Below are 17281 nucleotides of genomic sequence, written 5' to 3'. Positions count from 1 at the left end.
CCCAAACGATATGTTATCAGTCTTCCTTCGTCCCGTTGAAGATTTAATTTTTATTACTTTGTCTACTGCAAACAATATAAATAGTAAGTGCAGTTAAATATAAGCACTTAAATATAATATATTTGTAGTGGTTCGGTGTCAAACCTAGCACCTACACCCACTCTCCAAGCTCCCCAAATGAAAATTTCAATCTACTAGTCATCCACAACACTCTATTTTTTGTGAGTCTAAACAGCTATTTATTGCAACTTACTATTTTACTTGCATTTATCTCTAGCATATCTGCTTATTGATTAACTGTTAAAGTTTATCCTCTTCTATCTAGAATTTAATTCTGCTGCATTTAGCAAAAAAAATTGAAAAACCTAATTTACTTATCTCTTGGGCTGCATAGCTGGCAACAATATCCATATTTGTATTTATTTTCATTTAGTATGAATATATGCATAGCTTTTAACGACTTGATTAATATGCGTACCCGCAGTTGCATCACCTAACAAAAATAGTGAGCGAGCCTGGATTATAAATGATCGATAGGATGTCCATTCAGTTCTAGGCAAGGAGACGGGGGCCATCACATCGCCTGTGGAACAAAACCCAATCACGGATGGCTCCGCAGTCTACGAGTGGCCGGTGATTTAAAACTGGAAATTCCAAATACTTTTTCGGATCAACCCCCAACCAGCGCTTTGTCCTCCAACAACAGGTAAACAGTGGATCGCGTCTAACAAATCACACCACCGCCAATAAGAACTATAGTGTACACATGATAAGAGAATAAATCTCACAGTGCTGATGTACATGCTGCTCTTAGCTCACCTCATTGTGCCCTGGAAAGGACATCCGATTGCTCATTCGCTCTGTTACAAAATTAATAAAGAGATGCCTGAGGCATTCCTTCGTAGATCTATAGATTTTAATTTTGCACGAAATTCCACAGTCTCACTCAAGTGAATTGATTTCGAGAGCATTCGGCCAGTTTATGGTGACTTTCACTTTACGAATCTATTAAGCAAAGTCAAATGATGAGTCTATTAAGCATTACATTCAAAAGAAAATAAAGATTAAGATTCTGTGCATTAAAACCATGTCACGGCCCAAGAGAAAATCCAAGTCCCAGAACTGTTTCGCAACAAACATGAACAAATACGGACAAACAAGCTCAAGCTGCACGGAAATAAGTGATCAACAAACGAAAAAAAAAAAAAGGAATAGCAGCACCAATTAAATGGGAAGTTAAAGTTCACTTCTCTATTTGAACCTGTTAATTTCATGAAAGGTATAAAAAGTTCACAAATTGTAAGCTACAGTTGCATTCAATGCTGTAGGAGCTACGTACATTGTGGCTACATATACATTTACGGTGGCACAGTGGGCTCTTAATAGCTACTGTATATTTTTTGCTAAAATTTTGCAGGTTACCAAATCTGCATTTGTTCAAAACAAATCACGCCTCCTAAGATAACATAACCATCGTAGCCTTACAATTGATTTAGGCTTAGCATCCTCTTTGCCATCTGATCGTTTGGTGACACCAAGTTTTGGGAAAGCCTGATCATTAGTGAGAGTCATGTTGACTGCAATCTTTGAATCATCAGACTTGCTTGAACTTTCTACTATCAAATTTGGCAATGTGCAAAATTTCAGCAAAAAATATGCAATAGCTATTAAGAGCCCACTATGCCACCGTAAACACGTGTAGTTACACTGTAGCTCCTACAGTGCATTGAATGCCACTGTAGCTTGCGAGTATATAGGATTCCATATACTCGCAAGCTACAGTATCATTTTTTTTTTTGGGGGGGTAGAGACGGCAATTTATAAAGCTCTAATGTGAGTACATCCTGCCAAATTACGAGAAAGTAAAGAACATAGAGAGGAGGGAGCGTCTACTGCTGAAGTCCAAAGGACCTCTCCGGCATGCCGGGCAACAAAGGAGGCGACCCAATCTGCAAGCTGGTTTGCCTCCCTAAACACATGTGCTGCTTGAAAGTCGTCCATCTCCTGAGCCAGTTTGCGGATCTCGCGGATGAGGGGATGACCATCGCCATACCTGTCCGCTCCCCATATCCAGCCGATCACCACTGATGAATCCCACTCCAGATGCACCTGCTCAGCACCAAATACTTGTCTCGCATAAGATAAGCTACAATGTCATTCAACGCACTGTATGAGCTGCATTAGCTACACATGTGTTTACGGTGGCACAGTGGACTCTTAATAGCTACCGTATATTTTTTGCTGAAATTTTGCAAGTTGCCAAATAAGCATTTGTTCAAAATAAATCACGCCTCCTGAGATAACATAACCGTTGTAGCCTTACTCTTGGTCTAGGCTTAGCATCCTCTTTGCCATCTGATCGTTTGGTGCCACCAAGTTTTGGGAAAGTCTGAACATTAGTGAGAGCCATATTGACTGCAATCTTTGAATCTTTAGACTTGCTTGGACTTCCGACTATCAGATTTGGCAATCTGCAAAATTTCAGCAAAAAATATACAGTAGCTATTAAGAGCCCATTGTGTCACCGTAAACACATGTGTAGCTATACTGTAGCTCCTACCGTGCATTGAATGCCATTGTAGCTTACGAGTATACGAGTTTATAAGATTCTATATGCTCGCAAGCTACAGTGGCTTTCAATGCACTATAGGAGCTACATTATAGGTACACACGTGTTTGCGGTGGTACGGTGGGATCTTAATAGCTACTGTATATTTTTTGCTGAAATTTTGCTGGTTGCCAAATCTGCATTTGTTCAAAACAAATCACGCCTCTTAAAATAACATAACCTCCATAGCCTTACTATTGGTTTAGGCTTAGCATCCTTTTTGCCATCTGATCATCTGGTGCCACCAAGTTTTGAGAAAGCCTAATCATTAGTGAGAGCCATATTGACTGCAATCTTCGAATCATCAGACTTGCTTGGATTTCCTACTATGTTTCGTGAATGATGAACTATACCATTAAATTGCTCGCCAGCTGCTTTCAGATTCTGAGGAACTGTATTATTTGCTTGTTTTCCATCTGCTTTTGAGGGTTTAACAGCTGTACAATTCAATCGCTCTCCATTTGCCTTTGGATGTTGAACAGAATAATCGATAACCATTGAATTTTGCTGCAATCGGACAAATTCATAGCTAACTTCCTTTCCCTTTTTTCTGGTTGATGGATTCATAGGTAAGTTGGCGGGTAGGTTATTGATATGGCATTTAGCTAAGCTGACTAGTGAATGTTTATAGAGCATTTATTTCCGGGTTCACATCCCCAAGTTGTGGTTCAAGGATTCTTATTGGAGCCAGGTGCAGACGGCATGGCTGCAGGCACTAGCAAAACAGAAAGGTGTGCCGATCCAGCCAAGTTACCGAAGGGTCCACTTCGATGACTCACCATCTACAACTTGCTCAGGGGTAGCTGATTGGTAGGACAGTGTATGAACATATCCACTTGCTCAATCACAGGCTGCCGTGTGGAAGGGGGGCTGCTGTGTTATTACATATACACAGTTGGCCGTGCATGTTTGAAGAACGCTAGTCATGCTACAGTGGTTTCTGGGGAATGGAATGGGATTACCAGGATCAAACTTTTCAGACATTGAACTGTCGTGAATCATCATAACAAAAATACGCACCCGAAAAATCCATGTTTAAAATTTGGGGAGTGGTTGGAATAAGAAAGACCAACTTGGCCACAGAGAAGAGAATGGTAACTAGTGGCGGACTCAAATCAAGTGATGTTCAAACCGACACTTCAGTAGAATGAAAGCAGGTAGAACTTGTACATTCCTTAAGAAAATTCATATCAATACGCTCCGGTTCTACTGATAAAAGTACCACATAATAAGCCTCCTTCGAGTCACTATTTTAATCCCTGGTTTAGTGGTTCTTTCCTGAAAACAAAGAAAAGAAAAAACTAATTTCTTGCCAAAAGGGCATCCATCAGCCACCAAAGGCTCCTCCCCAGCCCCTCCAGAGTTACTAATCCTTCACAAGATTTTCAGTCAGAAAGTCCTGTAAATAGATTTTACATCTCCAAAACTGCGCTGCATTACAGATCGGTTGCTTGATGTGGAGGCAGCTCCAGAGAGGCTTTAGACTCCAGAAAGTCAGGTAAGGGAAGCTGACTGGTGAGCTCAGTTATAGGGAAGGATCCATTATTCTGCCCTGGTGACATGGGCGACATATCACCTGACAGAGGTAAAGAAGAATCAAACACTGGTACAGGTGGAGCTTCCAGCCCAGCCACTGGGGGAGGATCAAATCCAGCGGTGGTTGTGGCTGCTGCAGTCACAGGAGAGCGATCATAATCTCCTCCCTGAGGCCTCTCGTACCTGTCATAACTCCTACTCCTGCTCCTGCTCCTACTCCTGCTGCTCTTTGACCAACTTCGGCTTCGGCTTCGGCTTCGGCTTCGGCTTCGGCTTCGGCTCCAGCTCCTGCTCTCACTCCTACCTCTATCATAACCCCATGTCCGAACTCTCTCTGGACTTCGACTATAACTGCGTTCTCTGTTCCTCTCTCCAAATCCCCTGCGAATATCATACCGGCCTCGTCCATCAGGACTAATGTATCGGTCATGTGGGCCACGATCATGCCGCCCCCAACCTCCAGGTCCACCTGATCCAAATCCACGGCCTCTAGGCCCGCGCCCGCCAAAGAAATCATTCCTACTGCCACGCCCACCAAAGCCACCAGGGCGATCCCTCATGCCCCGGCCACCTCCAAAGTCCCCACGACCACCAAAGCCACCAAGGCCATCCCTCATTCCTCGCCCACCTGCAGAGTCCCACCTGCCACTGCTACCTGAATCCCAGCGGCTCATTCCAGCACGAGACCTGGGAACAAGGGGCCCGCCGCGTGCAGCCATCCCCCGAACCTCTGGTGGAACATGTTGGTTTGCACCTTCAAGAACTTTTACTAGGTCGGCTGCATGTTTCCAATCTTGGTCTGAGAAGAAGGTGTAAGATACTCCAGTAGCCCCAGCCCTCCCAGTTCGTCCAATCCGGTGGACGTAATCCTCAATCCCCGTGGGGAAATCATAATTAATCACCACCCTGCAACAAATCACAATAATAATAAAATACAACACAGCAGATACAAATCCCTAATGTACTTCATTAAAAGATATTCAATGTTCGCAATATATTATCTAAATAAATAAATAAATCTATAAATGCAATTAGTGGAAAATCTTAAAAGGAGTTATACATATATATATATATATATATATATATATATATATATATATATATATCATTCGGCATCCAAATAATTCTATTTTAATGCAAAATAAATCTATTCTAGCACAAGATAAATCTATGCATTTAATAAATTTATATAATAGAAATTTCAAATCCTACAAATCTACTAATATTAAATTAAAAATAAAGGTAGAAGAAAGTAGCTTGATTGAAGGCAGGTCAAAGCGCGTAGACGCTGTCCCAAAGAAATATTTACCCCCACGTACGGGTCTCCCGGCAATCATCCTCTGAGATATGACGACCCTACAACTTCTTCTTTGGCACGTCTCGGAAGAAGTCAAAACAAACCCGATCTGACTTGCAGATCCAGCAAAGAGGAGAATAAAAAGAACAAAATAAACTAAATAAAAATGTAAAAGCAAAAATCGGAAGTGGCTAAGAGAAAGAAGAATTTCTCCAGAGTTTTTCTACTATTTTTCTGTAATTTTTTCGTGTATAATAGCATGAAATAGGAGGTTTATATAGGGATGTTTGAACAGGGGCATTAGGGTTATTTTGCGGACGCGTCCGCGGAAGTCGCGGATGCGTCCATGGTAATTGCTCTGCCAGCGAAACGCCCACGACGTTTTAATTTTCAAACGCGCACATGGCCCGAGACTCGGTCGCGTGCGCATTTAATTTTTCCTTTAGCGCCCGGCCGTTTCCAAATCCAAACGCGCACGCGAACCGAGACTCGGCCGCGTGTGCATTTAATTTTTCCCACAATCCCCCACAAAAATTAATTTTTTTTAATAAATTTAAAATCAAAATAAAATACTAGATATCTTATATTATGTAATAGGTGTAGGTACATTCGGTATAAACCTTCACTTAGTGACAATTGATTACATCTGTGGAGCCAATGTGGTCTTAACCTTGAACCTCGGTCTATGGCTCAGAATAAATCAATAGCACACATAATATAGCCCGATCTGGGTTCTAAGTGAGTTGCGCTAATATGGCCATGCGCAGGTATCTATCATGTGCCTTTTAAGGAATCACCCATTTTTCACAATCGCGGCCTCACGACTGCACATATAGGTGAGTCCTAATAAGAAAGCTAGCAAGGAAGCTCCTGCCTCTTGGGTCTCGGACTCATTAAGAGTTATACAAACGAACTCATCCTACCGCTTGCTTTTATGAGCACTAGTGCCATAGGGATGAGGAAAACATGAAATAGTGCTCCTCTTAGTCACACTCTGGTTTGTTTCTACCCATTGAACCTTTTAAGGTTGGGTTTCCACCGTGGTGATCTATCTTTATGGGCTAAGCCCCATCCCCCTCGACGACTCTAGAACCACTGTTCTAGATAAACCTTTTGTAAGCTGATCAGCCAAATTATTTTCTGATTTTACAAAATTCAAGGCAATTTTTTAATTTATATCTTAATGATTTATGACATACTTTTAAGTGCCTGTTCATTTTTACATTAGCATTTTCTTAGTTGCATTTATCTATTGCAGATTTACAGTCACAATGTAAGAAGACAGGTGGTAAAGATGACTCATCTACAAGGAGGTCTATTAGTAGATCTCTGAGCCACTCAGCCTCAGTGCTAGTAGTGTCTAAAGCTATCAGTTCAGACTCCATGGTACTCCTAGATATCAAAGTTTGATTGGTAGATTTCCAAGACACAGCAACTCCTCCTAGAAGAAAGACATATCCTGTGGTGGATTTAACATCTAAGGTGTCGCTGATCCAGTTGGCATCACTATAGCCTTCTAGAACAGCTGGAAATCCACTAAAGTGCAAACTATAGGACTTGGTACCCTTAAGATACCTAAGGATCCTTTCTAATACTGTCCAGTGATCTCTATTTGAATTAACAGTATATCTGTTAAGTCTATTTACAGCATATGCTATGTCTAGCCTGGTGTAATTTGTTAGGAATTCTAGTGAGCCTATGATTTGAGCATATAGACTTTGAAGGACAGGAGTTTCTAAGTTCTTCTTAAGATGAGTAGAGGGATCAAATGGAGTAGAGACAGGCTGACAATCGGAATAATTAAATTTATTGAGTATCTTGTCAACATAATGAGTAGAGGGATAACTCAATACTATTTGCACTTCTAATTATTTTGGTATTTAAAATTAAGTCAGCTTGTCCCAAGTCTTTCATATCAAACTTATGACTTAAAAATTGTTTTACTTCATCAATTATCTGAAGATCTGTCCCAAAGATCAGTATATCATCTACATATAGGCACAAGATCACAAATTTGTGCCCAACTCTCTTATGATATACACATTCATCTGTGCTATTGATTTCAAATCCAAATGTCATTATTGTTTCATCAAATTTCAACTGTCATTGCTTGGGTGCTTGTTTAAGACCATAAAGAGATCTGACTAGTCTGCAAACTTTATTTTCTTGGCCTGAGATTACAAATCCCTCTGGCTAGACCATATAGATTTCTTTATTTAAGTCTCCATTTAAAAAAGCTGTCTTGACATCCATCTGATGAATTACTAATCTTAAATAGAGACTAATGCTATAAGGACCCTAATAGTTGTAATTCTAGCTACAGGTGCATAAACTGTCGGTTTACCCTCACACGCGTTGCGACGATCGCAGCGGAAAGACGCGCGCGGGGTCGCTCATCTCATGAACGTCCAGAGGAACGTAGATTTCAAAAAAATTTTGAGTTCTCTAACTCAGAGGATCATGAAATCTGAAGAAAAGGATTAAAATTAATTACTTGATTAATTTTCAGATCTACAATTAAAATTATAAAGATCAAATCTTTACCTTTGAGAGGGTAAATCTTCACCGCTATTTGATGATCGTGGAAATCAGGTTCGCTTGAAGCCGCACAAGTGTCCGGCCTCTACGGGTATCCACACGAAGATCTGGATTGATCGAGGTTGCGATCTCACCAGTGTGCTAGCTCCCTTGCAGAGATCCCTTTTGATGGTTGGAACTTCTCTAAGCAATCAACTCTTGATTGTTTCCAAGAGGAGAAAGAAGGAGAAGGAAGAAACGCTTTCTTTTCTTTTCTTTACCATGGAAGAAGGAGGAAGAGAGAAACACCTTTCTCTCTTTGTTTTCTTCCATGCATCTGATGAAGAGGAGGAAGAATCAAACATCCTTGCTGCTCCTCTTTTACCTTGCGGATGGAAGAAGGAAGAGAGAGAGAGATGGAGGCCGCTCGCCTAAAAAGAACCACCAAGAATATATCCCAAAGGGGGCTGCCCCCTTTTTTATTCTTTTTCTTTGAAGCCCTAGGTGTGGACTCCTCCTAGAAGTTAGGAGGAGCCGCACCAATGTTTGGCCAAAACGGGTCTCGCGTCCCGGGCATCCGGGATGCGAGTCCCGTCCATCCGGGTCGCGCATCCCGGTCATCCGGGATGCGGATCCCGGGAGCATCCGAGGAAGGGAGGGGCAAACCCCTCCCTTCTAATCCTAATCAAATTAGGAATTAGGTGGCCCTTGGTTCATTGGATCTTAATCTAAGTAGAACCCAATTAGTCTCCCTATTTGATTCACATGAATCCTAATCTAATTAGGAGTCATCTTTATCTATTGGACCAAAATTAATTAGGACTCTAGGAATCCTAATCCAATTAGGACTCATATAATTTTAGTCCTAATCCAATTAGGACTTTTATAATTTTAGTCCTAATCCAATTAGAACTTTAGCAATCCTACTCCAAGTAGGACTCTAATAATTTGAAGTCCTAATCTAATTAGAACTCTAGGTGTCCTACTCCAAGTAGGACTCTTGAACCTTATCATATAAGATCGAGCCCAATTAATTAAGTCCAATTGATTCAATCAAATTGCAATCCAATTACAATTAATTCCTTCTTCAACTCACTAACTCCTAGTGGGTTAAACTAATTATCAATCAAATTGACAATTATAAACTATTGTGATTCCAAATCACAATCCAACCATTAGATCGATCAGATCCTCTATTGTGTGTGACCCCATAGGTTCTATTCTGTCTGGTAGTGAGATATGTTGTGATCCCTATCACAATATCATTGAAACTCCTTTCAATGGGTTGGAACAATTCCAACTCTTCTCATTCGGGTTCACTGATCATCAAGTGAATGCCTCTGAGTCTCACAATCCACCAGTGACACCTAGCAGCATGTAGTGGCAACCCAGCAGAGTAGAATAGATGAACCTCTAGGTGCAGTTAGCGTATGATACAGTCCCTCTATCGTGGATCCCAACAGGATGGAGGTCATGGATAACTCGTCAAACCCCATCATCTGTCATATGTAAAATTTATTCGACTCCAGTTCGAGATTGGAAAACTCTTTTTCCAAAAACTACCTTGGCCAAGGATTTACGAACTCAGTCTCATAAATCACATAGGATCTCTCCTAATCTATCAAGGTCGATAGATTCCATCTAGATGCACCCCTACTCTTGCAATGAACCTACTGCAGCCAATCTGCACCACAAGGACCCAAATGGATAGGGCCCATGTTTATGTGCTCGTCAAACTACAGCAACCTCACTGTGAATAGCCGAGGCATTGCAGGTCAAAGGACCAGTCATACAACTGCAGCATCAAGTAAGTCACTGACGAGTGGATAGACATCCAAGTGACTACTTGCTTTGGTCACGCTCAGTACCCTTGTTCTCTAACAAGCACTTACACAATCACTCCAGTGTCCCTACACTGTGGACTCAAGACTCATCCATCTGACTAAGTGATCTGTGCACTAATCTCAGCGGATCGATCACCGTCCCTCGTGATGGATCCATCGATCAGGAGCAATTCAGGAATTAATCACCAATGACACATGTCTCAAATTCTCAACTCTTGAGAATATGCGTCATCATCTTATTAATTCCTTAGACGATTCATGGACGCATAAGAACATGAATGAAAAGAATGCCCATCCTAATAAATTCATTATTAGGTCAAGTACAAATTTATGTCCCAAAACAAAATAATGCGTCAGCCAAATTGGCTTCTAGGGTATATTTCTAACAATCTCCCACTTGCACTAAAGCCAATCAGCCATAAATCTAAGCCCCATCTTCTCAAGATGTGCTTCAATTTTCTGCTGACTTAGTTTCTTAGTGAATGGGTCTACCACGTTGACTGTGGAGTCTACTCTCTATGCCTCTACTTATTTCTTTTCGAGATAGTCGCATATCAGGTTAAACTACCGCTCTATGTGCTTAGACTTCTGGTGAGACCTTGGCTCCTTAGCTAGTGCTATGGTGCCATTGTTATCGCAGTATAGTGTTATAGCATCGGATGACATTACACCTAATTCTGCAATAAACTTCTTAATCCAGAAGGTTTCCACTGCACCCTTAGAGGTGGCGATACATTCAGTTGTTAAGGTAGAATCTGTAATGATCGATTGTTTGGAACTCTTCCAAATTACCGAACACCATTGCACATATTCTAGTGTAGACTTTCTATCATCAAATGTGTGTATCCTTCTACCTTTAACTCTGATCTTCTCCTAAAGACCAAGAACATGTCCTTAGTTCTTCTCAAGTACCTACGACTGTTCTTCACAGCTATCCAGTGCTCGTTGCCTGGATTTGACTGATATATGCTCGTGACACTCACAGCATGTGCTATATCAGGTCATGTACATAGCATGGCATACATGAGGCTCCCTATAGCCAAAGCATAAGGGATCTTGTTCATCCGCTAAATCTCTTCAGATGTGTTGGGGCACATCTTCTTAGAGTGATTTATCCCATGCCTAAGGAGTAATAATCTCCTTTCAGAGGTTTCCATGCCGAACCTCTTCAGCACTCCCTCTATGTACATATTCTGTGATAGGACAAGCATCCTCTTAGATATATCTTTATAGACCTTAATTTCCAAAATATATGATACTTTCCCAAGGTCTTTCATAGATAATTTCTTAGACAACCATACCTTGACTTTAGTTAGCATGGGAATATCATTCCCAACAAGAAGGATATCATCCGCGTACAATACGAGAAATACAATAGCCCTCCCACTAACCTTCTTATAAACACATGGTTTCTCTTCGTTCTTGATGAAATCAAACGATTTGATTACATCGTTGAAATAAGTTTTCCAACTCCGAGATGCTTTAGTCCATAGATGGATATTTGCAGTTTACAGACCTTGTGATCACCATCACAATATCATGATATGCTGCAACAGCGAGCAATATTTGAATAGACTTCAGCATGGCTACAGGTGAAAAGGTATCCTGATAATCAATGCCTTCGTATCGATTATAACCTTTTGCTACTAGCCTTGCCTTATAGGTCACTACCTAGCCATTCAAACCTTTTTGTCCTTTTGTAAATCTAATTACAACCAATAGGTACTATACCTTCTGGTGGATCTACTAAGGTCCAGACTTGGTTGGAATGCATGGAGTCCATCTCTGACTTCATTGCTTCCAACCATTGCTCAGAATCGATGTCTAACATCGCCTCGTTGTAGGTATTGGGATCCTTACCTTGATCCCTATCTCCCATGGAACACTTCCTCTTCATCCTCTGTAAGCTTACCTAAGTACCTTTCAGGAGGATGGAAGATCCTACTAAACTTACGAGGTGGAGGAGATACAACATGTACTGGCTCACTACGAATAGGTTCTATAGGCACAATGACTCGTTGCTCTTCAGAGACTTTCTCTTCGAGCTCAATTTTTCTCCCACTGCCTCTATCAAGGATAAACTATTTTTCAATGTAGATTGCATGTCGGCTCACAAACACTTTGTGATCCATTGGGACGGAAAAATCGTATCCTAATGACTCTTTAGGATATCCAATAAAACGAGTATTAATTGTCTTATCCTCTAACTTGTTCGCCTGTTGTCGCTTGATGTGGGCCGGACATCCCCAAATCTTGAGATAACTAAGACTTGGCTTCTTACCATGTCATATCTCATACGGTATGGTAGGAACAGATTTAGAGAAAACTCTATTCAATAAGTAAATAGCTGAAAATAGGGTATCTCTCTAAAGAAACAAGGATAAATCAGTGAAGCTCATCATGGACCTGACCATATCCAATAGGGTCTGATTCCCCTTCTCAGACACCCCGTTGAGCTGAGATGTACTATGAGGGATCCATTGTGAAACTATACCATTCTTCTTGAGATAATCTCGGAACTCTCCACTAAGGTGTTTACCTTCTCGATCCGATCGAAGAACCTTAATGAGTTTTCCTATTTGTTTTTCTACTTCATATCCGAACTCTTTGAACTTTTCAAAAGCTTCAGATTTGTGTCTCATACACATATCAATACCGTGAGTAATCATCGGTAAATGAAGTAAACAATTATTTTTCCTAGCTTGCACATCGAATGGGCCACACACGTCAGTGTGTACTAGGGTAAGTATTTCAGTGGACCTCTTCCCGTGTCCTACAAAGGGTAATTTGGCCATCTTTCCTTGAAGGTAGAATTCACAAATCGGATATGACTTGGAAGTCAATGAGCCAAAAGCCCATGTTTCTCCAATTTGTTTATTCTGTCTTCTCCTATATGGCCAAGCCTGAGGAGCCACAAATACTTTAGATTTATCTTATCTCTAGATCTTTTGGATCCTATGGTACTCACTATTTGCTCAGATAATTTCACAGGTACATCCAAATGTATGTGATAGAGACTGTCAATCATAAACTATGTGGAACCAATTTATTTCTCAAATAAATGGAACAACAGTCTTATAAAAATCTTTTTGTGCTAAACAAGATACAAAAATCAAATTTCTGCTAGCAGTAGGTAACAGTTCCTAAGTATCCTGAGCATATCTGACATACCTTCTTAAGGTGTGTCATCCTTTCTTGCTTTTTATGCTTCCCATGTATGTAGGACAGTTCCTCTTGCAATGGTCGTCCACAATGCAATGAAAACACTTTCCCTTGCAATCGACCCTTTTCTGGAACTTTCTTACTTGGCCTTTTTTTCGATTTTCTGCTTCTTCGCAGGCTTCTTCTTCTTCCAAGTAGACTCTCTCTTGGAAGTAGAAGCCAACTCGACAGCGAAAACTATGCCCCTTGAACTCTTCAAGGTTCCTAAGGTAGTTACCAATTTATTTAACAATTCTGTTTTGGTGCATACAGTCTTGTTCATATGATAGTTTACTATAAACTGTTCATATGAAGCTGGAAGGGATTGCGGGATCAAATCCGTTTGCAATTCCTTGTGCATGGTCATGCCGAGCTTCTCAAGCTCCTCAAAATCCTTTATCATGGTCAAACTATGATTATGGACGAACTGCCCTTCGCGTATCTTGGCCTTGAAGAGCCTTTTAGACACTTCAAACCATGCTGCGCGACTCTGTTCACCCTACAACTCTTGCATGTGATTCAATATATCCCCGGCAGTCTTCATGTTCTCATGCTGGCATTAAAGTTCATTGGACATTGATGCCATTATATAGCACCTAATTTTATTGTCATTGTTCGTCCACTTGTCATGCATCTTATGCTGATCAGTGATCAGACGGACTGGTAACACAGAAAATTCATGGTCTAGCACACACCCTAATTTCACACAATTCAAAACTATTTTGAAATTGCAGAGCCAGTCTTTATAATTGGGTTTGGTCAAACGGTGGTTCTTTAGGATATGAGTTAAGAGTTTGGAAGCTGACTTTATAATCCTCAGAGAGTAAAGATTCTAGTTAGAATTTTGTACTTGAACTCTATTTGTTTTAAGGACATTTAAAACAAACACCTCCCACTATTTTCTCGAATCTCTTACACTCCTCCGATAGAGAAACGGAAACCTGCGACTCTAGATTTCAAGTGGGGTGCTACGGTCCCACCAATTTACATGCCACCTCACCTAACAGTTATTGATGACACATAAATGATAAGTGTACAACTCTTTGTACAATGCTTCTCAAGCAAGTTGTAGCCTACTTGGTCTCCAAGTCATAAGAACCTCACCTAACAGTTATTGGTCCCGTTTCTTGGTTAAGTCAGACCCACCGTAATTCCCGCAGAAGTAAAGTCGTCATTGGGCCCTCACCTAACAGTTATTGGTACCCAACCCCACCTCTACCCCACAACATCTCATGCCAATAGAGAGGTCCAGTCTCCCGATGCAACTTGCCCACTGTATCCAGCCGAGACAAATCAACGCCGGAAAGACCTTAGCAACTCTACTACGGTGGAAGACCTTAAGACTTAATATTAGGTAATCTAGTCTTAGTGATTCCAACTTTGAGCTATTCATAGGAGGTAATCGATCAATTGGCCAGGTAAGCAGGTGGGAGGCTCCCCTTACTCAGAGAGTAAGGTCCTAATTAAGTAACCACCTTTAATGCTTTCCTAGACACCAATTAGATCAATTAATCAAATATGGCTAGCTCAATGCATCGTTCACTCTCGACTGATTGAGGAGGTTTTAGGTCTCAAAGGATTTGCATTTAATGTAACAATCTATCCCAAACCAAATGTTATATAATTACATCTTATGTAAATGTCACATTGGTTCAAGTTTACATCCTATGTAAATATGAAACTCTTTCATATATTATGTGATTACATCTTATGTAAATGACATAATTGTTTCAGTTTACATCTTATGTAAATGTTCTATTTTTAAGAATTTTATTTACATCTCATGCATACATTTTAAACACATCCTCAAACAGGGGTCGGCTCATGTATGCTTGGAGTCAACTCGAGTTAACCTTAAGTCGACTCGAGTTGACATCCTTTAATTATCATGAATCCATGATTTGATCATATCTTATTCATCTCATGCATATATAATTTTCCTTTTAAGCATAGGCATAAACAGAAAAATATATTTTTATGATCATGAATCCATGATTGATTCTTATCACATGCATCTCATGCATATAATTTCAGATCTGATAATTTTAATTTTAATCATGCTACCAACTGAATCTCTGATTATACAAGACATGATTTTTAATTGTTTCAATCTCATTGTAATTTAAAATCAACATGCAACATCATAAGAATAAAAATCAGCATGCTGAAATTTCTGAAATCTGAAATTTCAGCACGCAGAAAATTTCAGCAAGCATGAATATTAAAATTCAGATCTAATAAAATCCTAATCAAGTCTATTAATATTAATCTTAATCCTTAAAAAAAAACTTGGCTCTGATACCACTGTCGGTTTACCCTCACACGCGTTGCGACGATCGCAGCGGAAAGACGCGCGCGGGGTCGTTCATCTCATGAACGTCCAGAGGAACGTAGATTTCAAAAAAATTCTGAGTTCTCTAACTCAGAGGATCATGAAATCTGAAGGAAAGGATTAAAATTAATTATTTGATTAATTTTCAGATCTACAATTAAAATTATAAAGATCAAATCTTTACCTTTGAGCGGGTAGATCTTCACCGCTATTTGATGATCGTGGAAATCAGGTTCGCTTGAAGCCGCACAAGTGTCCGGCCTCTACGGGTATCCACACGAAGATCTGGATTGATCGAGGTTGCGATCTCACCGGGGTGCTAGCTCCCTTGCAGAGATCCCTTTTGATGGTTGGAACTTCTCTAAGCAATCAACTCTTGATTGTTTCCAAGAGGAGAAAGAAGGAGAAGGAAGAAACGCTTTCTTTTCTTTTCTTTACCATGGAAGAAGAAGGAGGAAGAGAGAAACACCTTTCTCTCTTTGTTTTCTTCCATGCATCCGATGAAGAGGAGGAAGAATCAAACATCCTTGCTGCTCCTCTTTTACCTTGCGGATGGAAGAAGAAAGAGAGGGAGAGATGGAGGCCGCTCGCCTAAAAAGAACCACCAAGAATATATCCCAAAGGGGGCTGCCCCCTTTCTTATTCTTTTTCTTTGAAGCCCTAGGTGTGGACTCCTCCTAGAAGTTAGGAGGAGCCGCACCAATGTTTGGCCAAAACGGGTCTCGCGTCCCGGGCATCCGGGACGCGAGTCCCGTCCATCCGGGTCGCGCATCCCGGTCATCCGGGATGCGGATCCTGGGAGCATCCGAGGAAGGGAGGGGCTCTTGCCCCTCCCTTCTAATCCTAATCAAATTAGGAATTAGGTGGCCCTTGGTTTATTGGATCTTAATCTAAGTAGAACCCAATTAGTCTCCCTATTTGATTCACATGAATCCTAATCTAATTAGGAGTCATCTTTATCTATTGGACCAAAATTAATTAGGACTCTAGGAATCCTAATCCAATTAGGACTCATATAATTTTAGTCCTAATCCAATTAGGACTTTTATAATTTTAGTCCTAATCCAATTAGAACTTTAGCAATCCTACTCCAAGTAGGACTCTAATAATTTGAAGTCCTAATCTAATTAGAACTCTAGGTGTCCTACTCCAAGTAGGACTCTTGAACCTTATCATATAAGATCGAGCCCAATTAATTAAGTCCAATTGATTCAATCAAATTGCAATCCAATTACAATTAATTCCTTCTTCAACTCACTAACTCTTAGTGGGTTAAACTAATTATCAATCAAATTGACAATTAAAAACTATTGTGATTCCAAATCACAATCCAACCATTAGATCGATCAGATCCTCTATTGTGTGTGACCCCATAGGTTCTATTCTGTCTGGTAGTGAGATATGTTGTGATCCCTATCACAATATCATTGAAACTCCTTTCAATGGGTTGGAACAATTCCAACTCTTCTCATTCGGGTTCACTGATCATCAAGTGAATGCCTCTGAGTCTCACAATCCACCAGTGACACCTAGCAGCATGTAGTGGCAACCCAGCAGAGTAGAATAGATGAACCTCTAGGTGCAGTTAGCGTATGATACAGTCCCTCTATCGTGGATCCCAACAGGATGGAGGTCATGGATAACTCGTCAAACCCCATCATCTGTCATATGTAAAATTTATTTGACTCCAGTTCGAGATTGGAAAACTCTTTTTTCAAAAACTACCTTGGCCAAGGATTTACGAATTCAGTCTCATAAATCACATAGGATCTCTCCTAATCTATCAAGGTTGATAGATTCCATCTAGATGCACCCCTACTCCTGCAATGAACCTACTGCAGCCAATCTGCACCACAAGGACCCAAATGGATAGGGCCCACGTTTATGTGCTCGTCAAACTACAGCAACCTCACTGTGAATAGCCGAGGCATTGCAGGTCAAAGGAC

General features: G+C 40.6%; 1 protein-coding gene across 1 annotated transcript in view; it reads right to left on the bottom strand.

Annotated features, from left to right (window-relative positions):
* Window positions 1-3728: 3728 nt before the first annotated feature.
* Window positions 3729-17281, bottom strand: part of LOC103696445 (DEAD-box ATP-dependent RNA helicase 40-like) — a 41254-nt gene continuing 27701 nt past the window's right edge. The window contains exon 4 of the mRNA XM_039132601.1: window positions 3729-5050. Coding sequence (XP_038988529.1) covers window positions 4045-5050 — 1006 coding nt within the window. The 3' untranslated portion in view covers window positions 3729-4044. The remainder of the gene's footprint in view (window positions 5051-17281) is intronic.

Source organism: Phoenix dactylifera, chromosome 12 (assembly GCF_009389715.1).
Source record: "Phoenix dactylifera cultivar Barhee BC4 chromosome 12, palm_55x_up_171113_PBpolish2nd_filt_p, whole genome shotgun sequence".
In the NCBI taxonomy this organism is placed as follows: Eukaryota; Viridiplantae; Streptophyta; class Magnoliopsida; order Arecales; family Arecaceae; genus Phoenix; species Phoenix dactylifera.
This window is presented reverse-complemented; position numbering and strand designations above follow the sequence as displayed.